General features: G+C 57.2%; 7 protein-coding genes and 2 non-coding genes across 9 annotated transcripts; 4 read left to right on the top strand and 5 right to left on the bottom strand.

Moving 5' to 3' along the window:
* Window positions 1-616: 616 nt before the first annotated feature.
* Window positions 617-3,308, top strand: SCHCODRAFT_01084057 (DUF221-domain-containing protein; the record flags this gene model as incomplete). Its single annotated transcript, XM_003034731.2, has 11 exons — window positions 617-780; window positions 829-1,065; window positions 1,117-1,696; window positions 1,749-1,976; window positions 2,029-2,164; window positions 2,214-2,303; window positions 2,354-2,435; window positions 2,489-2,543; window positions 2,596-2,677; window positions 2,730-3,071; window positions 3,127-3,308. The coding sequence occupies 11 exons, from the start codon at window positions 617-619 to the stop codon at window positions 3,306-3,308; spliced, it is 2,178 nt and encodes a 725-aa protein (XP_003034777.2).
* Window positions 3,309-4,283: 975 nt separating this feature from the next.
* On the bottom strand, window positions 4,284-5,953 carry SCHCODRAFT_02608713 (uncharacterized protein). The gene has a single exon (XM_003035538.3). It carries the CDS (start codon window positions 5,617-5,619, stop codon window positions 4,609-4,611), a length of 1,011 nt encoding a protein of 336 aa, XP_003035584.1. The 5' UTR covers window positions 5,620-5,953; the 3' UTR covers window positions 4,284-4,608.
* Window positions 5,954-6,172: 219 nt separating this feature from the next.
* SCHCODRAFT_t10 lies at window positions 6,173-6,274 on the top strand. Its single transcript has one exon. It is a non-coding gene; the product is annotated as a tRNA-Pro (tRNA).
* Window positions 6,275-6,603: 329 nt separating this feature from the next.
* Window positions 6,604-6,686, top strand: SCHCODRAFT_t11. The gene has a single exon. It is a non-coding gene; the product is annotated as a tRNA-Pro (tRNA).
* A 580-nt stretch (window positions 6,687-7,266) lies between these two features.
* On the top strand, window positions 7,267-8,445 carry SCHCODRAFT_02608711 (uncharacterized protein). The gene is made up of 6 exons (XM_003034732.2): window positions 7,267-7,293; window positions 7,348-7,759; window positions 7,815-7,897; window positions 7,953-8,090; window positions 8,147-8,258; window positions 8,315-8,445. Exons 2-6 carry the CDS (start codon window positions 7,661-7,663, stop codon window positions 8,339-8,341), a joined length of 459 nt encoding a protein of 152 aa, XP_003034778.1. The 5' UTR covers window positions 7,267-7,293; window positions 7,348-7,660; the 3' UTR covers window positions 8,342-8,445.
* Window positions 8,446-8,812: 367 nt separating this feature from the next.
* SCHCODRAFT_0242149 (uncharacterized protein) lies at window positions 8,813-10,583 on the bottom strand (the record flags this gene model as incomplete). Its single annotated transcript, XM_050342520.1, has 5 exons — window positions 8,813-9,223; window positions 9,279-9,461; window positions 9,514-9,723; window positions 9,773-10,476; window positions 10,535-10,583. The coding sequence occupies 5 exons, from the start codon at window positions 10,581-10,583 to the stop codon at window positions 8,813-8,815; spliced, it is 1,557 nt and encodes a 518-aa protein (XP_050203196.1).
* Window positions 10,584-11,154: 571 nt separating this feature from the next.
* On the bottom strand, window positions 11,155-14,590 carry SCHCODRAFT_02483778 (uncharacterized protein; the record flags this gene model as incomplete). Its single annotated transcript, XM_003035540.2, has 14 exons — window positions 11,155-11,346; window positions 11,415-11,553; window positions 11,605-11,825; window positions 11,882-12,167; window positions 12,224-12,764; window positions 12,823-12,937; window positions 12,992-13,121; window positions 13,169-13,208; window positions 13,260-13,347; window positions 13,398-13,445; window positions 13,492-13,691; window positions 13,856-14,005; window positions 14,057-14,259; window positions 14,310-14,590. The coding sequence occupies 14 exons, from the start codon at window positions 14,588-14,590 to the stop codon at window positions 11,155-11,157; spliced, it is 2,634 nt and encodes an 877-aa protein (XP_003035586.1).
* Window positions 14,591-15,266: 676 nt separating this feature from the next.
* SCHCODRAFT_02608701 (uncharacterized protein) lies at window positions 15,267-17,721 on the bottom strand. The gene is made up of 7 exons (XM_050344331.1): window positions 17,391-17,721; window positions 16,287-17,340; window positions 16,222-16,235; window positions 15,827-16,171; window positions 15,668-15,770; window positions 15,570-15,614; window positions 15,267-15,518 (listed from the first exon to the last, which is right to left on the bottom strand). The coding sequence occupies exons 1-7, from the start codon at window positions 17,624-17,626 to the stop codon at window positions 15,507-15,509; spliced, it is 1,809 nt and encodes a 602-aa protein (XP_050203195.1). The 5' UTR covers window positions 17,627-17,721; the 3' UTR covers window positions 15,267-15,506.
* A 134-nt stretch (window positions 17,722-17,855) lies between these two features.
* Window positions 17,856-21,065, bottom strand: SCHCODRAFT_02711222 (uncharacterized protein; the record flags this gene model as incomplete). Its single annotated transcript, XM_003035541.2, has 3 exons — window positions 20,850-21,065; window positions 18,276-20,798; window positions 17,856-18,221 (listed from the first exon to the last, which is right to left on the bottom strand). The coding sequence occupies exons 2-3, from the start codon at window positions 20,796-20,798 to the stop codon at window positions 17,856-17,858; spliced, it is 2,889 nt and encodes a 962-aa protein (XP_003035587.2). The 5' UTR covers window positions 20,850-21,065.
* Between the last annotated feature and the right edge of the window lie 826 nt (window positions 21,066-21,891).

Raw genomic sequence — 21,891 nt, 5'->3', positions numbered from 1 at the left:
CTTGGCACTGCATGCGCATGCAAATCCCACTGAGGGCCAGTGGATTTCTTTGGGAAGGTTCTGCGTCCGAAACATCTATGCACAAGACCTGCCATATATGGTTAAGAACTCCATACACAGACTAATTACCGCCTGCTCGTACGACATGGGGCGGTGAAGAGAGCTCCTGGGGGCCGCGGCTGGAAGCACAGGCGATCTTCTGGCGCCGGTGGCTGGGATGAGCGCACGCTGTTCAGAACGAGGAAGTCATGATTGGATCACCGTGCGAGCATTCGGAGATCAATGTCAGGATGATCACTGTCTCTGCCCACCGTCATGAACGACGCGCGCGACCATTTCCCCTTGCCCAGGCGCGTCGCCCTTGCTCTCAATGGGAGACTAGGAGCGGCTGAGACCGCACGGAGACTGCGGCGGCGAGTGTGCGAAGATGGAGGCAGTCTGAGATTGCGATCGCTAGCATTCATGACATCAACACCCGCGCGCGCCCCTGGCGGACCTCATACTCCTCCCGTTTTTCGCGACAGCTGGATCGTGGAGCGCTGACGGCCTGCCTAAATACCCGACACGCTAATTCGACCTCATCGCTTCCTTCTTGTCCTGAACCACCACCTCAATCATGTCGGCGTCCGCAGACAAGGCGGCAGAGAGCACCGACTCGTCCTTCCTCACCGCGCTCGTCGCCAATGCGGCCCTGCTCGGTGTGGAGGTCCTCGCCTTCGTCATTCTCAAACAGAGACTCGAGCGCATCTACTACCCTCGCACGTTCCTCCCCCCGCCAGAGTGCGTCCCCTCACCCTATACGCGTGCATATACTGACCCCCCTCGCAGGCGTCGCTCGCAGCAGCTGCCGAAGGGCGTGTTTGGATGGTTGCCAGCGCTTTTACGAGCCCCCACCGCAGACATCATACAGAAAAATGGCCTCGACTCGTACATGTTCATTCGCTTCCTTCGCCTCCTCGTCATTGTCTTCTTCGTCAACATGATCCTCACCATTGCCGTCCTCGTCCCCGTCAACCACATCGGAGTGGGAACGTATACTGGTCTAAAGTCGATTACTTGGGAAAAGTGAGTTCCCCGCTCTTTCCCCCTTTCCCCCCACTGACGCGCGCTCTTCAGCATCGGTGACAACGACGCCTACGCGAAGCGCTTCGCGGCGCACGTCATCGTCGTGTATATCCTCACATTCTTCACTCTTTACATGCTGCGCCGCGAAATGAACCACTTCGTCCGTGCGCGTCACCAGTTCCTCCTCTCCGACTACCACCAGCGCCTGCCGCAGTCGCGGACGGTCCTCATCACCAACGTTCCCGAGGAGCTCGCGTCGGAGAAGGCCATGCACACCTTTGCATCGTTCATCCCCGGCGGAATCGACCGCGTCTGGCTCTACCGCGACACACGCGATTTGAACAAGCTCTTCGAGGAGCGTCAGAAGGCGTGTAAGAAGCTGGAGGGTGCGGAGAGCAAGTTGCTGCGGCTCGCGGTCAAGAACCACCGCAAGAAGCAGGCACAACACGACAAGCTTGTGAAGAAGAGTAAGAAGGCCGATCCTGAGAGCGCGACGCCTGAGGGTCTTGATCTTCCTCCGCCGTCTGTGGACCTCCTCAACGAGCTCGTGCCTGCGAACAAGCGTCCCCACCACCGCACTGGCTTCCTGGGCCTCATTGGCAAGAAGGTCGACTCGACTGAGTACTGGAAGGTACCCCTCTACCTCCCCTTCCCACTGACACTTCCCTGACATTACCTTCTAGTTTGAAATCGACCGCCTGAACAAGGAGATCGACGTCCTGCGCTCTGACAGCCACACCAAGGAGTTCAAGGGCAGCGTCTTTGTGCGTTGCAACCTACAGATGGGCGCGCACATCCTCGCGCAGACGGTCAGCCACCACGAGCCGCTTCGCATGACGGAGAAGTGGATGGAGGCACACCCGAAGGATATCGTCTGGGCGAACTTGGACGATGGCCCGGTGGAGATGAAGGTAAGGGTGATGAGATAAAGGGGCTATATGCGTGCTAATTTGCATCCCTTAGCTTCGCAAGACGATCTCGTGGGCTGCGACGATTGCGCTCATTGTGTTTTGGGCGATCCCGGTCGCGTTCGTGGGTACCGTCAGCAATGTCTCCGGCCTTTGCGAGAACATCTCGTGGCTGGCGTGGTTGTGCAAGAGTAAGTCCGATGCTTGAGCCTCGTGCGCCTGTAACTGACGATCTTGCAGTTCCCTCTGTTCCTCTCGGTATCATTGAGGGTTTTCTGCCGCCCGTCCTGCTCGCCGTCCTCTTCGCGCTCCTGCCGGTTATTCTGCGCTGTGCGTCTTTGCCTTTTCTTCACATCTGCTATCGCTCATTCCCCCCGCAGTCCTAGCTTGGTACTCCTGCCTCCCCCGTTACTCGCTCATCTCGACGAATGTGTACAAGCGCTACTTTGCGTTCTTGGTGATGTGAGTATGATGCTCTTCATATCCCGACCAGTCAATCTGACAGATACCTACAGTCACGGTTTCCTCATCGTGACTCTATCTGCGGGTATCGTCAACGCGATTAAGGATGTAAGTGGCAATTGTCGCCCACTTAGATGGGCTCAGCTGACCATTGACGTAGATCATCGACGACCCGACGAACACCGTGTCCGTCCTTGCGACGAAGCTTCCGGGCGCCAGCACGTTCTTCTTGACCTACATCCGTATGTTGTATTTCTGTACGACCGATCACCCAGATGCTAACAATCTCTACAGTCGTCCAGGGCTTGACCGGTGCCGGTGGCGCGCTCGCGCAGCTCGTCCCCATCGTCATGTACTTCATCAAGAAGAGGCTGCTCGGTAGCACTCCCCGTCAGACCTACGACATCACCTACAAGATGCCCTCGGTCGACTTTGGCACGCTCCTTCCCCGCCTTTCGCTCATCGCGACCATCGGCTTCGCCTACAGCATCCTGTCGCCGCTCATCAACGCGGTCGCCTTTGTCAGCTTTGCGCTCTTCTTCGTCGCGTACAAGTTCCTGTTCATGCAGGTGTACGACCAGCCGGAGGAAGCGGAGTCGGGCGGGATGTATTTCCCTATGGCGATCAGCAACTTGTGTATGTGTTTCTCTGCAAATCGAGATTTGAGTTGTTCGCTGACTAGGTGGTGCAGTCGTCGGCCTTTACATCGAGCAGCTCGTCCTGGCGATTCTGTTCTTCCTGAAGGTTAAGACGTCGAAGGTGTCGTCGATCATCGAGGGTGTTCTCATGATCATCCTCTTGCTCTTCACCATTGGCACGCACTCCATGATCCGGTCGGCGTATGAGCGTGAGTTTGAAGACTTTGCCGTGTAAGAACGCATCGCTGACGCGCGCCTGCAGCGATCACCAATTATTTGCCGATGGACATTGCGACCATCGACGCGGCAGAGCGCTACAAACATGAGAACGAGAACGAGCTTTACAGGGGCGAGATGGACTTGTTCAGCCGCGATCGTGAGAGTTTTCCTGCAAACACTTGGATTGGGGTTGACGTTGCTGTAGACATGCAGAATGGTGTCCGCCGCCGTCTGGGCAAGATCGGCGACCTGAAGCACAAGCTCAAGAGCTCCTCTCCCAAGGCGGCCTCCACCTCGCCGAAGTTGTCGACCGAGAAACCCCGCCGCAGCGACGAGGGCTCCAGTGGTACGCGAATCATCGGCAAATCCAACGTGTCGACCGACAGTTCTTCAGTCATCAGCGACCAGCCGAACCTCGACCCGGCCGACGCGGGCGCGCGCAATGGCTACCGTGCGGACGACAAGGCCTATGGCTACCGCACGGACCTGGGCGACGTCAAGGCGTACCGCGAGGACCGCATTGAGGAGGGCCAGCGCGGCGACGCGGACTACGATGACGCGCACGCGTTCGACCACCCGGCGCTCAGCGAGCCGCAGCCGTGGATTTGGGTGCCGCGGGATCCGCTCGGACTGAGCGGGCTGCTCGTGAGCGAGCTCACCAGCGCGGGCGTGGAGGCGAGCGACGTGGGCGCCGTGATGAGCGAGAAGGGCGTCGTGGACGTGTCGAGGGGTCCGCCCGATGAGGAGTGGAAGGGTGGCAACGACAAGTAGGCGGTGCAATTGGAGCAGTGATACCATTTTTGCTTGTCTATTTGTTTGCTTGAATCTTGGAAGGACCTCGTTCCATCTCTTTATCTGCCTTTCCATCGCCCCGTCTACCCATACGCATCCGCCCCTACTCTTGCATTCACGCACCCTACACATCTCTTGCACCCTCTTGCGACGACCTCTTTCTCGATTTGTATGATTCGACTCTGTTGTTTGTTTTACGACCTCCGTACGCCTTGCATTCAACTACCTGTACAATATCGTATACTTTGGCTTATAGCATCATATTACTTGAGATGAGATCGTACGCGAGGGATAGAACAGCATGAATTCAAGCGAGAGATAGAGTCGACAGATACGAAAGCAATGATGAAAAACCCGGACAAGGAGTGGAGGACCTATTGGCCGATGATCAATGAGACGCCCGCGCCAGGGCAGTTCGCCCGCGAACACTGAGTACTGAATCTTGAGTCTAACCATCCGCGTATATACATTCGAGACCACATAAAACCAAGAAGAGCATAGAGTGTAGTAATTCTGAAGCTGATCTAATCGCGCCGGCGGTAGCACTTCGCGTGCGCCACCCACTTCTCCAGCGAGGGCAGCTGGATGCCACATTCGGGGCACGTGAGCGAGGTCATGGTAGGGGAGGACGCGAGCTCGTAGTACTCTTCCATGTCCATCGGAGGGAGGTCCGCGAGTGCGGGGGACGTGACGAACGCGTCGTCCTCGGGGTGCGCCCTGAGCGGCGAGGTTTGGTTGGACACGCGGAGGCGCTTAGTCATGTACGTGCGCCGGAGGGAGAGCTCGGGGCGCAGGGCGAGGCGGGGGAAGTTGCGCGTGGGCGAGGGGGCGGGCTCGGGCGAGGAAGCGGCGGACACCGTCACCGAGTCTGGCGGGGTGATCACGGCCTGGCGTATGAGGTCGTCCGCGGTCATGTCCACGTCGTAGTCGTCCTCGAAGCGCATGACGTGCGGATAGTTGAGCGCGTCCGGGTCGGGCTCGGTGGGCGCGTCGGAGAAGGTGAACGAGGGCTCGGCGGCAAGCCCGGTGGCGTGATGGGTGGGCAGCTCTGAGTCGGTGGCCTCGTCATCGCCCATCATCTCGTCGTCCCCCGTGTCATGGTGGCCCCCCATCCCGTCGTCGCTGTCGCTCTCGGCGAGCGCGTCGAGGTAGTACTGCTCCGAGTCCTCGCACACGCCGATGATGTGGAAGTCGCCGTACAGCATGTCGAGGTCCCACTCGTCCACCCAGCGCGCCGCGGCGAGGATCTGCATCTTGGTGTTGTGCGTCGCGACGAGGGGCAGTGACTCGTCGGCCCCGTCCTCGGAGTCCGACGCGCAGGAGGAGACGGAGTCATCGCCGGCCTCGGAGGGTGGCGCGGCGGCTCCGGTGGCACAGCCGCGGATGGTGGCACACGAGCTCGTGCGGCTGAGCGCGCCAGTGCGCGGGATGAGCATGTCCTCGACGGCCTGGATGGACGCGAGCGAGTCGCCATACATCGACTTGAGCGACGCGACGGAGGCGAGGGAGCGCCGGGAGGTGGAATGGAAGGACATGGCTGGTTTGGGTGGCAGGCGCGGCGAGTGGCTGGTGGTGGTAATTGCGAAGCCGGGGGGTGCGCGTGTTCGAGATGGGGGCCCTCGCACGAATGGGGGATGCAACCGGTGGGGTGGGCTTTCAGTAAGCGCCCTGGGGACCGAGCTTTCTCTTTATATGTTAGCCGTGCCGGTCATAAACGAGGCCAGGTCCCGGGGCCTCTTTGTCGGTTGTCAGAATGTCCATAGACAACATAACCCCGACGATCAAAGGTGGGTATGCACATACCTTACGGACGGTGAGGGTACATATAAGGCAATTCTGAGAGCGTCCTACCTGAATGATGAGTTGACCATGTGGTAGATAGCACTGCCTTGGTCTTTGTCTGCATTCGGAGGTAAATGATTGCCTTGTTGCGCGCATGAATAGTCCGCGCATCGACGCGTCAGAGTTGCCCTGCATGGTCCGCGAGCGGTGGAAGTTCCGGAAGAAGCGTGAATGTGGTTAAGCGAGCATCGGCATAAACGGCCAGCTGTTGCTTGCCATGGATGCAAGGGAAGATGTGCTGCTACCGGCCCAGTGGTCTAGTAGTATGATACGTGCTTCGGGCTTGTCTGCCAGCTCATGGAATGAGTCGTATGCACGGGGTCCCGGGTTCAATTCCCGGCTGGGCCCTCCTTTTTTTCTTTTTTGCGTTTCTCACTTACACCACAGCGACATTGTCCGGATAGTGAAGTTGGATAGTCAGAGATGGAGTCGTCTCCGGGATACTGTTAGGTAATGGCAGCGACATTGTTGTGTTACATACTGTATGTGCATGCAGACTGTTACAGTCAGGATAGGCCGCGGCGGGTGGCGCATGCACAGAACATCTTCGAGACGTTCTCTGCGCTAATACGTGAGTGTATAGACTACTCTGAGCTGCGTAAGCGGGATGAATGAACAGCTGATTGGGGGCTTGCGCGCACACTGCAGTGGCAGCCCTTTAACGGCTGCCTTCCAACGGCCTGATGGTCTAGTAGTATGATTCCTTGTTAGGGCAGCTTGCTTATCGAGGAGGTCCCGGGTTCAATTCCCGGTCAGGCCCTTTTTCTACTTGGACCTCCGACGGCTTCGGATGACACCAACACCTCTAGTCCCAGATCTATCTAGTTCGAGTGATCGAAGCTCCTTGCATGTCATTGCAGTCAAGCTAAGATCGTGTACTAAGGGTTGACCTTGGTCGTACCTGTAAAGCCAGCGATTGTGTTGCCTCGTCACTTGCCTTCTACCATCATCCTCAAGTCCACTTGTCGCTCTTAGTCGCTACTTGGGTGTCGTAAGAGCTCGCTAGATACTCAAGGTGTATTCTGCATGGGCAGCTAGGACGTCTCTTGTTGGTTCTTTCAACATGACTGCCCATCCGTGGCCTCCGGACTCTCGGATGGTTTCGAGACGATGCGGCGCCCGCACGTCGAGGAAAGCGTTTGGCACACCGTAGTGGAGCTTTTTACGCAGATCTTCACTTGTTCTCATCCTACCCCCTCGCCTCGGGACACAGCCTTCAGGAACGTTCAATTTACGCTGTCGAGCAACTCTTCCAGTGTCGCCACTTCCCGAGACTTGAAGCTTGAAGCTTTCCAAAATTACACTACGCGTAGATCCCATGCCCCTACGATGACTAGTACCTGGTGCTGCTCTGAATGTCTTTCTTCGCAAGTAGCCCAGCATCTTAGCGTACCCACGCTGACCTCGCTGCCAACTGATAGATTTATCCTGCATTGAACTGAACAGAAATATAGTGCGACGCGAGCTGCGTTTGGGCCCGTAAGCGGCCGCGTCAACTCGCGCGCCCGCTGCGCCGCGCTGCCCACCCCGTCTGCGGCACGGGCCCGTCCCGCACCCTCCCAGCGTGCGGAATACAGACACCCGGCCCCAGACACCGTCCCGTTCAGTGGTATAAAACCCCCAACCCAGCGACGGCCGTTTCTTCATTCTCCACTCCCTCACCTTCCCTTCGCCACTTTCATACTTTCCTTCGCGCTTCAACTTCGCTCCCCGCCTAATCTTCCACTAGTCAAGATGATGTTCGCCAAGACGCTCGCTCTGCTCGCGACGGCTGCCTTCGCGGCGGCGGAGACGCACACGGTCTCGTTCGACAACCGCTGCGGTTATGGCGAGGTGGGTGACGCGGGGATCCCATAATGGGAACAATAGCGCTGACGGCCCTCGCCAGCCCGTCATCTTCCAGAACTTCAAGCAGCTGAACTCGAACGGTGGCTCGTACACCTTCAACGGCCCCGCGACGGCCGTCATTGCGTGAGTTCTCATCGGCGTGTTAGTAAATGGTCTTTTAGACTGACGCCCCCACCAGCTACCTCCAGAACGGCAACTGCGGCCAGTCGGGCGAGAACTGCTCCCTCATGGAGCTCACGCTCATCAACGGCGGCGTCAGCAGCGCGGACATCTCGCTCATCCCGCCCCACTCGTTCTCGCAGACCATCGGCTTCGGGTGAGTGACATTCATCCTCGCATCTTCGCCCGAGCGTCGTGCTGATGCGGATACAGCTACTACAACGGCTGCGACGGCGCCGGCAAGCAGTGCACGTCCGCGAACTGCCCGGAGGCGTTCCACGTCACCGACGATTACGGTGCGCAGGTCCAGTGCACGGCCAACGATGTGAGTCCTTCCGCGGTCTACTTCTCCCGTATACATGACGCTCATGCCACCTCCAGGTCAACCTCGCCATCACATTCTGCTAAACGATTATGGGTATACGCGCTTGAAGCCTTGGGGACTCTATGATACTGGCTTTAAGTTATTTCCGGGTATTTAAGGCAATCCGTTTGTTGGTATTGTTGGGCTCTTCTTCTGCGTGACCCGAGCCTAGTAAGACTTACTCGAACTCAAGCAAGACGGCAAGACGAGGAAGTTCTGGGACCGCATGAGCATTGAGTCTAGTGTCGTGAAGCTCGCAGCACTCGAGACGCATAGAATAGCAATCAAAGGATATATCAGGAGCACCGAGTCGTAAGGCTACAGAAACAATGGTAGAAAAATACAGTCGTCGATACAATGAAGTCCAAGACCATCTATGGGTAGGTATCCGAGTCGTGAGTCGTGAGGAAAAGTCCATATGGGCAGCGCCAGCGCTCCGAGTCCGAGGTCGTATATGAGTCGTACAATGGTCGTGAAGGTCAGTCGTACACGTCCGTACATGCCCGATCTCCTGATCAGTAGTACCCGCGATGCCACCACAGCTGCTGATGGTAGGGGTAGCGGTAGGGGTGGTACGCCCGGCGAGTTCGCTCCTGCCCTTCGATGGCGCGCTGCGCGAGGGATAGATACGGCTGCCACTCTTCATCGCGGTTCGACGGCCCAGCCACCACGGCGACGGGTTCGTCCGAGCAGCGCTCCAGGTTCAACCAGTTCTCCTCAAGTCCGGGCTGAACTGCCTCGGAAGCTTCCTGCGCGGGGAGGGAGGCAGGCTGCGGGCTGAAGCCCTCGAGATTCCACCCTATCTCGGATGTCGGGAACACAGGTTGGTCCAAGAGGAGCGACGGCGTCGGCGCGAATGGAGGGCCGATAGGACCGCTTCGCTCGGCCTGCGGCTCAGGCGCTGGATGAGGAGCGGTGTGGGCGGTCTATTAAGTATCGTTAGCCGCTGCCGTGGAAGTACTCAAGCAAGCGCACACCCACCTGAGCAGAGGGCCCCGCGACAGTATCCGCATCGGGGAAGAAACTGAGGCCAATAGCAACCTGCTCCGGAGTCCAGTGGACATCTTCATCTAGAGGCAGAGGCGAAGGACAAGGGGTGAGTTGATGCTGGGTGTCGAAGCTGGCCGGCGCGGTCGGGAAGTCCTGTGAGGCGGTGGGGACGATCTGTCAAGTATCGTAAGTTGACGTGAAGGTACTCAAAGAAGCGCACACTCACTGGAGTAGAAGGACCCGCGACAATATCCGCCTCGGGGAAGAAACTGAGGCCAATTGCCGCCTGCTGCGGAGTCCAGCTGACAACGTCACCTAGAGGCAGAGGCGAAGGCGAAGGGGTATAATCAAGCTGAGTGTCGAAACCGATCGTTGCGGTAGGGAAGTCCTGTACGCCGTTGAGGCCCAGCATATTGACAGAAGGGCCATATTCGACCTGACGACGCAGTGAATAAAGGAATATAGACGGACGAGCGCATGCGTACGTGAGGACGATACGCGAGCGGCCCAAGCTCCTCGCCGATTGCGACCATCTGAGCGAAGTCGTCATAACCGAACGGCTTCTCCTGCATCGTCAGAACCTGCGGCATCATAGCGGCGGGCATCACGGGAGCTGGGGTGCGCGTCCAGCGCGCGGACGGCAATGCATGATTGTCTCTGCGAGGCGTGTACTCGTAGACGGACGAGCCCGAGGGTGACAGCGCGGGTGTGCAGCACGAAGGGGTCACGGAACCACGGTAGAGACCTTCCTCTGCGCCAGACAAGGGACCCGGTGCAGGTGCCGGCGTCGAAGGCGAGCGATCCTGGGGACGGACGACAGCAGCACGACGTGCCCGCGCTGCGCCCTTGGAAGCCCGCTGTTTTTTGGTCACCTTCTTGCCCTTGGCCTTCGCATTCCACTCGAAGTCCGGGTGCTCTGCAAACAGCAGAGTCTTGCGTCGCTCACTCTCCTCCATGAACAGAGCCCGCTCTGCGGAGGTCATGCGCCGCCATACGTCTGTGGCGGCCATACTAATACGTTGTTGCAGAGTGCAGCTCGGCCCCATGATCGAGTTATACCAGGATCGGAAGACCATGAAGCCGTTCGGCGAGCGACGGGGTTCTACGGGAGGGCGATAGGCTGCTTGCAATGCATCCCGGACGTTCTCCTTCTTCGCGAGCAAGACGAGCACGGTGCGATACCCAGGTTGCGCTACGGTGATGTGATCAGCAAAGGATAGCACATCAAGAAGGACTCGAAAGCCCACCTGAGAGAACCGAAACGTCATCCGACGGGCCAGGCTGCATCGCGAGCATTATAAAAGGCGTTTCTGTGCGTTGGCCGAGCCTGGGGTAAAGGGAAGGGAAAGGAAGCGATGGACTCCGCCATCCCGCTGAGCCTTTATAAAGGGCAGGGCAGTAGCCCACCGCGACACAAAGGTCTTTGTCCGCAATGCGGAAGCCTCATTAGAAAGGCCTCGTGCTGCTTTTCGATCATCACATTTATCCCCGGTTGGGGCTCCAAGCTCGTGCGAGAAGGAGGTCGGGATATGTACGTCCTGACGATGCAGGATAAACTCGGGGTAACGACGCACGTACCTCAGTTGTCTATTCGATGTCAGGCTCCTACGATGGCCATGCTCGACCAGGGGAAAGGTAGAGAAGGAATAAAGACGTGGCTGCGAGGCAACAAGGGCTCTCATCGGATGCGGTAGGTGGTGTGATGTACTTAAGATATGCCTGCGGGGTCGCGTCAGCATGTTTTTCATGTGTCGCAGTATAAAAGAGCGTACCGGCGGAAGTACTTGCATACCCTCCTTGCTCGTCAGATGGAGCAAAGGACGCCACGATCAACAGCCGCCCCGACTCCTAATTCCTTTCTCGCCACTCACAAGAGATCGATTACGCCGCGCTCTGCAGATACGACGCCGACCACCTTACTGCCAAAGTCGAGCAGTCCACCACTGCGCGTCGCGACGAGATCGCCACTCGATTTCGCCCCCAGCAGCTTCTCCACGTTAGTCGACGCGAGCGCCAGCGCGTGTTCCTTTGACAGCCTCCCATCACTCTCGAGCAGTAACTACAAAGGACAAAGGAAGATGAAAGATGATCAGTTCCATGTGCGTCGGGCATCGCCGCATCGCTCACCCAGATAACATCGAACCGCGTATTGCGCACGCCCCAGCTGCTCGGCCCGCTCGCGCCATGGGGCCCGATGCCCACTGTGACGCCCGCCTCGACGAGCGCGAGGACGTTGCTGTCCTTGGTCAGCGGTGGTCCAGGTGAGCTGGCGGCGGAAATGAGTATGCATGTTACTGTCACACTTGCGGAGACTCACATCCGCTTCCTCTCCCAGTCATACGGGAACGACCGTGGCGAAAGCACGAGGACGCCCACCCCGGACGCCGCTAGCTCGGGTGCGATCAGGTGCGCCTCCGTGCCCCCTGCAATCGTCAAAGAGAAAGCTCGGCCGGTCTCGGCTTCGACGTCCTTCTTCAAATCCAGCAGCGTCGCGATTACGTCCGCACTGTGGGCCTTGACGACTAGCGGGATTTCGCCCTTTGTATCGATCGGTCAGTCATCGCGACGACCTGGCTCCGAACAAGTTGACTTACCCTGACTACCCTTTGTGCAGCCTCAATGAGCTCACTGGCTTGCTTTCCCGTATCGGACCTCCACGCGTCCAGAAGCAGAGCCCTCAGCCGAGCCACCTGCGTGCTCACGCTCTCCTTGGCCTTCAAAGTTACTTCCGCATGAAGTGCGACTATTCGCTGCGTAACCGCGCCCTTCTCCACCTTGTTCAACGCGCCGAGCGAGAAAGCGACGCTCAGCCCAGAAACCAGCTTGTCGCTGCTCTGAGGGGCTACGACACCGCGCGTGACGCCATGTCGGTACGCAAGTCTACGATGAGAAGGGGGCGTGAGTCAAGTGGTCGGGAAGGATGATTAGATACGCACAAGGCATCTCTCGTCCCAAATAGCAAACCATCTACCGCGCGCGGTAGCACTGCACCGACTTCTCCCACCGGTCCGTCTGCCGTGCTCGTATCCGACGAGATCTCAGCGAGTCCCAACGGTGTGCCGAATGTCACGAAGCCGGGAGACAGTGCGCCACCTTCCAACTCGACAATGCGTGCACCGGCAGCGTCCGTGACACCGGCGCAATGAATGCCTACGCAGGTGATGACCCCGTCGCGCGCGATGACGGCCAAGTCCTCCGCAGATGTGACCGTCGTTCCATTGTGGGTGATGATCTCGCGTACTCCAGTAAAAACGACAGCTTGCTCCTTGATATTCTCGGGCGCCAGAGGTGGTAAGCCTTCGTACCCGATCGTGCTCGCTGCCTCATCCGCCCAATCCGGCACCGCGGGCGAGGTCTGCAGAGCCTTGTCCTTGTTCGCGGTGACCACGGGATGGTCGAGCTGCGCTGCACCATCCACAAACACCTGCGTCGGCGTCGCGCCCAGCTGCAGCGGATGGCTGTCCCAGATAACGACGTCTATACAGACGCACCCTTGAGTACTTAGGCGAGGATGTCGAAGCCAGCGATAACTCACCCGCATCGTAAGCCGGCCTCAGGAACCCAATACGATGGTCCATCCCCATCACCTCTGCCGGGGTGGAAATGACACTGGCGAGCGCAACGTTTTCCGGTAAGCCAAAGTAGTGAACCTGGTGATCGTCAGTCGAACCGTGTCTCGCAAAGCAAGAGAACCAGAAACTGACTTGCTGTGCCTCGTGCAGAAGGTATCTCGAAACCACACCGCTGTGGTCACTCTTGAGCACCACCTTCAGACCAGCGTCGTACAGGATACGCGCAGCGAACTCCGAGTGGCGGTAGGCTTCGCGTTTGTATCTGGTGCTGGTGAGTGACGAACAAGCACCCAGGTGGTCGGGGCGCACCTAGAGAACGCAGCGAAGATGGCCGAAGCCGGTGGGTGATCTAAAGAAGGGTTCATATATGCGTCGTGAATTCTCATGTTGAGCGGCCCACCATAGGCTCTCTTCAAGACGTCCGGGACGAGGTACGATTCATGCGCGTGATGGAATGCCGCGATCGGAAACCTGAACTCGTTCGAGAGCTAGACAACGCTCAGCGATGCGAAGTGACATGGTTGAGCGTACACCATACCCTCACGAAGTCGTCAAGGTCGACCGCTTCGTAGCAATGCGTCTGGACCTTCGAAACGGTCAACTGCTGTCACCATGTCGCGTACGTAACATACCTTGACTTTCCCTCGTAGCACGTCTACCAGAGCCTCCCATTGGAGCTCCTCCGGGAAGGCCTTGCCCTCGACCAAATTCCACTGCCCAGCAAGCGCTGCCTCGCAGTACTCGTCCTGAGCTTCCTTGATCTGACGAGCCTTGTCGTAGGCCTCACGAAATTGCCAGAAGGTGTCCATCCGAGTTTGCGAGTATACCCGAGCTTCAACAACGTTCAGGTCTTGACGAAGATACTGGGAAGGGAGGCGACTTACACGGGTTCTCGCCTTTGGAGAGCGCTCACAGTCAGTATCTTAGCGAGCCATCGCTAATCAGGACTTCATACCACAGGCATGTCTAGCACGCGATAAGTCGAGGATAGCAGACGGCAGGGAAGAGCGTACTTCATCTGTCGCCATCTCGGAGGTCCATCCGCACCCACTTGACTCCCATTCAGCCCGAAGGGAGGCTCGAGCAGCATCGCAGAAGGAGACCGCTCCTCGGTCTCGCGCAGTTTGATGACGAACGCTTGTCCGCCTATCCATTGGCGTCAGCAAAAGTGCATATATGCGCATGAAGTTGAAGTACCGATGCCATTGGCGGATCCGGGGAGGATTAGCGCTGTGGTTAGGCCACCCGCTATGCCGAGCTTGAAGCTCTCATCGTGCGTGTTCAAGCCATCGATGGAGCGAAGCCAGGGTTGCATCGGCGCCGCGTGTGAGTTCGTGTCTCCCGCGCCTTGAAGCTTGGGGGACGCGCCGACGCCCATATGCGAGTGCAGGTCGACCAGTCTATAATATTGAGGTTAAATATGCACCAGTCTCTTCATGTGAGTACTCACCCCGGCGTCACCCATGCAGCTCGCGCGTCGATGCTTTCTACGTCGGGATATGCGCGTAGCAGCGCGTCGGGGATGATGCCGACTGCCTTGATAAGGCCGTCCGCGAGCAGGAGATCGCCAGTAACAACTTCAGTACCGTTTGCGTTGCCAGTCCAGAGCGTCGCGTTGCGCACCCACACGGGCTTCGTCCCGGGTACATGGCGATCGGATACGGCACGATCGTGGAAGGAGGGTGGGGGACCGGGCTTGACGTGAAGCGACTTGCACTTGGCGATGCTCATATCTGCATGGCGGGGTACGATGTGCACCTCTGTAGGCGTAGTTACCAGCAGATATTGGTAGCAGTGAAGGAGAAGACAGAGTAGGATCAGAGCTGGGAGGGCGAAGCGAGGGCGCTGGTGGGGAGCGCGACCGCGCATATCACTGGACAATATCCCGCTCATCTTCTTAACTGTACTATCCATCTCCTGCTAAACTGCTGGGAATGCCTATCTGCGCGCGTCAGGAGGATGGATTGGGCGACCGCGCCGGAACTCACCAGTCTCGATTCACCGCCTCTCGTTGGAGTGAAGCAAGGAGAGTATCCTCCTGAAAAGCTCATGCTTCATGTCGTGCTCTAGATAATCACTATGTTCCTGAAGGCTTCACAGGCAAAGCTTCTGGCGTGCTGACGGTTCGGTATGGCGATAAGCGATTGCATTCCACTGAATACCGGTGTTAAATCTTCAAAATATACAGAAAATGGGGGCGACATGATGTGAGCATTCAACGGTGTTGAAGCCCAACGAGAAGTCCACCTGCGCAGGGCGTGCGAGAACGACTGTGATTGAGTTGAATCTGTGTGGTAATCCGTTGCCCGGTGAGCGTCGACGAACCGGTGGCTCAGTGCGATCCCAAACGATGCACCTCCATCGCGTTCGCTCAGCTCGCCCCGCCTCGTTCTCCATTATTCATTTTGAGGCACTTCATCATGTGACCTTCGCACTCATATCCATTGACTACGATTGGCAAGGAAAACGATTCATTGCTATTAGCTAAGCAGTAAGTATGGGTGTAAACGAAGGAGCAGGTCAACGGCATGCCATGCGAGTAGGTAGGGTAGATATACGGCAGTATGGGGGTAGCAAAAAGTATACCGATATGTAATGTATTGTGAATGTGTCGTCCGAAATGCAGGTCATTGAGGCGATACACGAACTATGCAGCTGCCTGGGGAGCATCAGTCAGGATGTCGAAGGGTCAAAGAAACCTGGTACTAACCGTAACCTGGGCCTTCTTTGCTTCGGAAGCGCGTGCGAGCCAGACCTGCAAGCCTGGTTAGTTGGTGCATTCAACGGCGAGAAGAGAAGATGTTGTACGTCTTCGTGGGGTGTGCTAACAACCAGCTTATCCCAATAGTACTTGAACTCATCCGACGTCGACTTCGGGAACTTCTTGGCAAACGCGACCTGACAAAGCGCCCTATAGATGAATAATCAGTAACTGGACCGCTCGCAAATGAGACAGAAGCGACTTACCGGGGGGTCTGACTTGTCTTGTTGGGCTGGATCTTATGCCCCTTGTTCGGTACACCGGGTGGAAGCCCAGTCCACGCTGGCAACCCGTCTCCGGTTGACGATGGTCCGGCCGTAGCAGCAGGTCTCGATGATGACGTTGATGATGCCGAAGCTGTAGGCGAGCGAGAAGAGGTGATTGCGGGGGACGATGCGCTTGGCAAAGGAGCGGTGGGTGGGGTGGTTGAAGGCGTGGCCAGTATACTCGAAGGTGGTGTGGTGGTGGTGGGAGCCAATGAGCCGAAGCTAGACAGGTTGCGGCTGGGTCGCGAATGTTCGGGGAGCGATGGGGGCACTACGGCATGGGCACTGTGCACAGCGTCAGCTTCTGAGCGTAAATTACTGCTTGGTACGCCTACAGGGGGTCCACGAACTATTGCGATGTGTCAGTGAAGCAGTCAGACAAAAGGAACAGGCCACGTACCGCCACTGGCTCAGGTGACTTGCGAGCGCGTCCGCCATCTCCACCTCCTTCTCCGTGCACGTCTGCATCAATTCTGCCCTGCTCGGCCTGCGCACCGTGGGGGGAGTACTCGAGCTCTGCTTCGCCGTTCCCGACGAAGGGCCTGGGGGTGTGCGCGCGGAATTCGGTCGGTGGGGCGAGTTGTTGAGGCTCCGGCGCTACCTCTGAAGCAAGGGCTGGGACGGACGTCGGCACCTGCGCGCACGGTGCTCTGGCGGGCAATACAATCTCTGGGATGCTGGTGGTCGGAGCCTGGCAGCGGTTCGTCGGTTGGGTCTGATCGCGATCGATGATGACATCAGCATCGGCCTGCCCCCTTGCTTTCTTGGTCATCGGCTGCGACGATGAAGCCGGCGAAGCCGTGGCGGGGCGCTTGCCGGTAGACGTAGAGGGAGGGGAGGGGCTGTCTTCGGGTTCAGGGGTGAATGCGAACGGGAAGGTCGGCGGAGTGGGGGCCGGAGTGGGCGTGGGGGCGGGGGGCGGCGGCGCGGGTGTAGGTGGTGGTGGTCCGTACGTCGAGTACCATGTTGGATAATAGTAGATAGCCATTCTCGTCACTTTCCAGTGCCCGAAGCACAGACGGAGGACGTTGTAGGCATCCTCCATCACAGCAATATAGTATTGCGATGCGAGGTGGGTTGCTTGATCCCATGAACGCGGCGCGACACCCCAAGTTAGCAGCTGCTGGAACACGGTTCGCGCCATGGTACGCATGCTCTGCGCGACCTCGCCCGAGACCGGCCCGCCACTTTCGTCGGTGATGTACAACTGTGCATTGTTCTCCACCCGCGAGTTGGACTTGACGGGCCTGTCTGTACGAGTGACACCTCGCTTCCCCTTCTCCACGCCCTTCCACATCCCAGAAAACCAGTAGGTGGCCCCTGGAAAGTTGCTCTGATCGAGGGTAATAATGAGCGGATGTATATGAATGGTCCCGCCAGGCGGAGCAATGATTCCGTCGTGCACAGTTTCGAGCTTGTCGGACAGACGGGTCAAAAGAGCACGGAAATTCTCCCTGTCCTGGTTGTCAGCCCTACGCACATCCCAAGTTATACAAGGGCATACTGCAGTCTCTCCTTCTCAGCGGTCAAGGCCACGTTCTGCTGCCGAAGCAGGAGGCACTCCGCTTGAATATCCGCAACGTGAAGTTGGAAGTTGTTGTGAGCGTCGTATTCCGATGAAGCGAACGGAATGTCAGAAGACGAGAGAGAAGAAATATGGTTGGAGGAGAAAGAAAGACGCGCGTCGTTGAAGAGGCTCGGTATGGGGGCGGGCAATGATCCCGACGTCGAGAACGACATATTGTCCATCTCGCAAGCCCTGTATGCCTTGGAAAGTGACGACGCCTGACGGAAAGATAGAGTAAAGACGGGACAATGAGTGGAAGAGGAGAGACGGGAAAACACGAACGCAACGCGGGCCCGGCGTGTGCTGGGACATCACGTGCAACAAAACAAGCACCCACAAGTTCGACTTCCGGATCTATCGAGTTATACCATCCTGAACTGCATGTGGCAACCCACGAATTTATTATCCAGCAGCAGATTCTGTACCAGCAGATGAGGAAAGGCTGTCAGCAAGGCCAATCATACTGAAAACCTTGAGGCCAGGCTTTTCCACCAAATACCAGCGCTTGTGAAGCGCACCGACCACCGTCTTTCGCTCATCTAGCACCATACCAATGACTGCCTTGACCGAGTCCAGCTCGACAACCCGAACATCCATGTCTGCTCTATCCTCGCAGCTATAGAATGTCTTTGAGGAATCCTGATAGAGCTGCTGATCGGGAGGGCCGAAGAACGATGCGAGGGCCAGGGCGCGCTTCTCGATGTGACCATGGTCAAGCAGGAAGAAATAGTGAATCTCAGCGAATTCAGTTTTTCCATTGACCTCGAGCTTGGGAAGGTCATGAGCAACGTCAATGATTGCATACAGACATATAGTACATACCTTGACGCAGCGTGCCCTTCGGAGATCGTCCTCTGATTTCTCCTCCTCCTTCCAACGAGACCGTGCGATTTGACCATTGGGAAGCGCAGCACGCGCCCAGCGTACAACACGAGGGTGCCATGAAGTTGGCACGCTTTCGCCTTTTGACTCTAAGTAATTCTTGAGCGCCATGGCTTCTGCTGCAGTCACCGGGCGCTCGCAGTTGTCGGTCGCAGCCAGAAGTGCATAGCCACGACCAACGTCACAAGCTGACTTGGGGAGGGGATCGGAAGAGGGCTCTAAATCAGGTAACATCGCTTTGAGGGCATTGAGTTGGCAGCGGCGCAAGCCACGTTCAGCGAGATTGGCATAGGGATCAGAGTGCTGCCTAATCTCTTCGCCAAGGTTGCCGATAGTGCGCTCCATTGTCCACTGCGATGAGATTATCCCAGGCCCAATGCGGACAGTCTCGCCTGGTAGGTGAGAAGGGGCGTGGACACTAGGTCGGACGAAGTGCAAGCGATCTGCTCTTCGCTGCACGTACAAATTCTCGAAGTCATCAGAGAATTGAACAAGCAAGGTATTCGCCTCTTGTACCTCGTCAGGCGTGATCTCCTCTTGGAGCAGCAGGCGGATAGCACGGACCAGCTTGCAGTAGTGCACCCAATAAACAAACGGCAGGACGAGATGAAAGAGCGCAGGCCCAAGATAGTAAAACCAGATCAGGAATTCCCAGGCTTTGTAGCCGCTCGAAATCTTCTCTGCAGGATTTCGAGGTGCACGTCCGTACGAGCCGGGAAGATATTTCTTGGCGGAGTCGACATGTTTCCCATGCTTGGAGAATGCTTGGGGAGGGAGAACACGCCATTCCCACTCATCACGGTTGTCGGATTTGTCGCACTCGAAAGTACCACGCCAGAGGGGAATCATGAGGTCGGGGATATTCAGGCAAGGGAGGTGCATGACGTCGCCGCAGAAGCAGCCTGGTACACCCAGTATACGGTCCGAGGGGAATGCACTGAATATGGTGGGCTTGCAGAGGCCCGTCTCTAGCCTGCGTTTAGCATACTGCGACGCATTTGGTGATGCCTCTACACGCTCGAGATTCTCCTTGTAGCGCTTCTGCGTCTCCTCCGTGTTGAGGGAACGCAGCAGCTCCATGAGATCGACGTCGGGATGGTCACAGCCATGAACGTCGTAATTGTCAGGCTTCTGGCGAGCTGGGTAGTACGTCTTCCCATTCTGCTTGTGGCGGCCCTTCAGAGGGCAGTACAGGCGACAGTGGCATTTTCCGTTATGGCCAACAAAGCCGTTCAGGCAGGCCATGCCAGGACCGTCGGCAGAGACAAGAGCCAAGTATGGGTGCGATGTAAAGACCTGGCCTGAGTTCGCATCCCAGATAGCAAGACCCTCCGCCATGACAGCCCGAAGATGGTAGAGCCCAGGAAAGAGAAAGCTGTCGAGGAGTTTGGGCTTGTTAGGGCCAGGAATGAATGTCCCGGGCGCCACTCGGTGCTTCTTGTATCGCTCTTCGGGCGCCAGATCCATGATGACCCAGATTTGGATCCAGCAGTCCGATGCCTTGTTACGATACAGCTGCGCACCATCGACCGACATCATGAGTACCGTATCCCCGTCCTGTATGTCCTCGCGGCGAACCGCATCGATGTAATCACGGCCGTGAAAAAAGTCCGTGTATGGGCTTATTTTCCGGCCGCCATTGTCATCGAGCTCGCGCAGCACTTGTTCCGTGCACGCTTTGCGATACTGCATGGCCTGCGCTCCCTCCTTCGTTCTCCACAGGGCCTGCAGCTGCGGCGAGATGAGCAGTGTCATGAATTGCTGTTGTGGCACTCTCTTCGTCGGAGGGGGCTCCTCGCCGCCGTCACCGCCACGAGCATCCTTTGCAGGCTCTCGCCATCGGCTCTTGCCACAGAACATGCAGCTTTCGAGCTCCGCCAGCGGTCCGGTGTATGCCATGCACGAATCAATGCACATGTCATGCCAGACTGGGGTCACCCCGCTCAGTTGAGTGACGAGTTTCTGCACCTTGTAGTACGATAGCACGCCAGAGGATGGATAGCGTCGAAGGATGGCGTCTCGAATTGTATTATACGAGTCGACAGACGCGTTCCCGACAGCAAGATAGATATCAATCGAGAGACGGTTGTCGGGGTTGTCGAGCGAGAGGATCTCTTGATCAGGGTTGCGGATCTGCTCAAGAAGTTCGTCGGAAAGGGGTTCCAGGTCACTGTCCAGTCGCGCGTCCTTCAGCGCGTCAATGTACTTCTTGGCAATCTTGATATCGTCGATGACTGGTTGGAAGTTCGGCGGATCGGTCGCAGGGTCTTCATGCACATCAGGAGGGGGACCCATAGCATTTCTAGTGATTGGAACATCATCCAAGGTAGGGCTATGACGAGGGGAAGGGGGGCGGGAGGATGGGGGATGGGCGGAGCAGCGCGTATGATCGTGATCTTCCAACTCGTCTGGGAGAGCGCGCGTTCCTTCGACATCTGTCCTGACATCATCCGATATGGGCATCTATAAAGAACAGTTAGACAGGTCCGAGGAGCGAAGTGGTCCATCACGCGCACCTCGACATCTTCATCCTCAACACCCTCCTTGTCCCTCCCCATGCTTGGGCCAGCCGACGCGCTACTGCCGACGCTTCCGTCCTGATAAAGCAGCTGCTCTTTCATTCTCTTCCGCTTCTCCCTGCGAGCTCCGCCTGCTCCACGATGGTCGGTGCGACGTATGGTCTTGGGGGGACGGTTCGACATGATCGCAGTGGGGGAAGAGAAGGGCCGCATGTGATTTCCATTTGTGGCAAGAAGGCGGCCCGGTGAGGCGAGCAGATCAACAGCGAGTAGTTTGTGGTACTTGGCAACAAGGGTTTGCGAGTTTCCTTGACTGTCAAACGAAAGAATATACATGTATATACATGTCTGAACTGTGCATATGCGCCTAGGTTGCCTCGGACAAAAATGACACCTCGATAAGTACTAACAGGGGCGTGGGAAATTCAAGGAGGCACAGCGAGCGCCTTCCCCGAAGACTTCACCAAGTCCGTGCCACCTCCCGCTATTTTGTACCTCATCTCAATGGAATCAGACAAGTTCATCCAATTTTTGCAAGGAAGTCGCATGAGAAGGCTATGCACATTATGAAAACCTCGTCAGGATCGAACTCCGTCGATGTGCACTGGGGAAACGCGCTTAATTTAATAAAGTCTCGCTGTAGCCCGTTGACGGTCGGTGCGGCTGAACCGACTTCTCGTTGGGGTTGAAGCAGCCAGCATCATGGTTAGAGGTAAGCCGCTGTGCAGATGTGCCCTTGTTGACGTGGGATTCGGAAGGCCGGATCAATCGTGGTCACGTGGACTCGTGTTGAACTTCTGGTGTCACGGTCACGCGTTCGGACATAGTATCGTCGAATGCCTGAGAAAGGTTCGTCTACATCCCAAGTCATACGCTCAGACCAAAACATACTCAGAATACTATCTATGTCCGTTTTCGCGGGACCGAGAGAACATGGTAAGCACGTGAAATCCGAGTCCAAAAGTCTACTGTAATCGATCAGGTCCACGAGCCAGGAAGGTAAGTAAGTACTGTAATCTACCGTATCAAGTAATTAC

This window comes from Schizophyllum commune (assembly GCF_000143185.2).
Source record: "Schizophyllum commune H4-8 unplaced genomic scaffold SCHCOscaffold_1, whole genome shotgun sequence".
In the NCBI taxonomy this organism is placed as follows: Eukaryota; Fungi; Basidiomycota; class Agaricomycetes; order Agaricales; family Schizophyllaceae; genus Schizophyllum; species Schizophyllum commune.
This window is presented reverse-complemented; position numbering and strand designations above follow the sequence as displayed.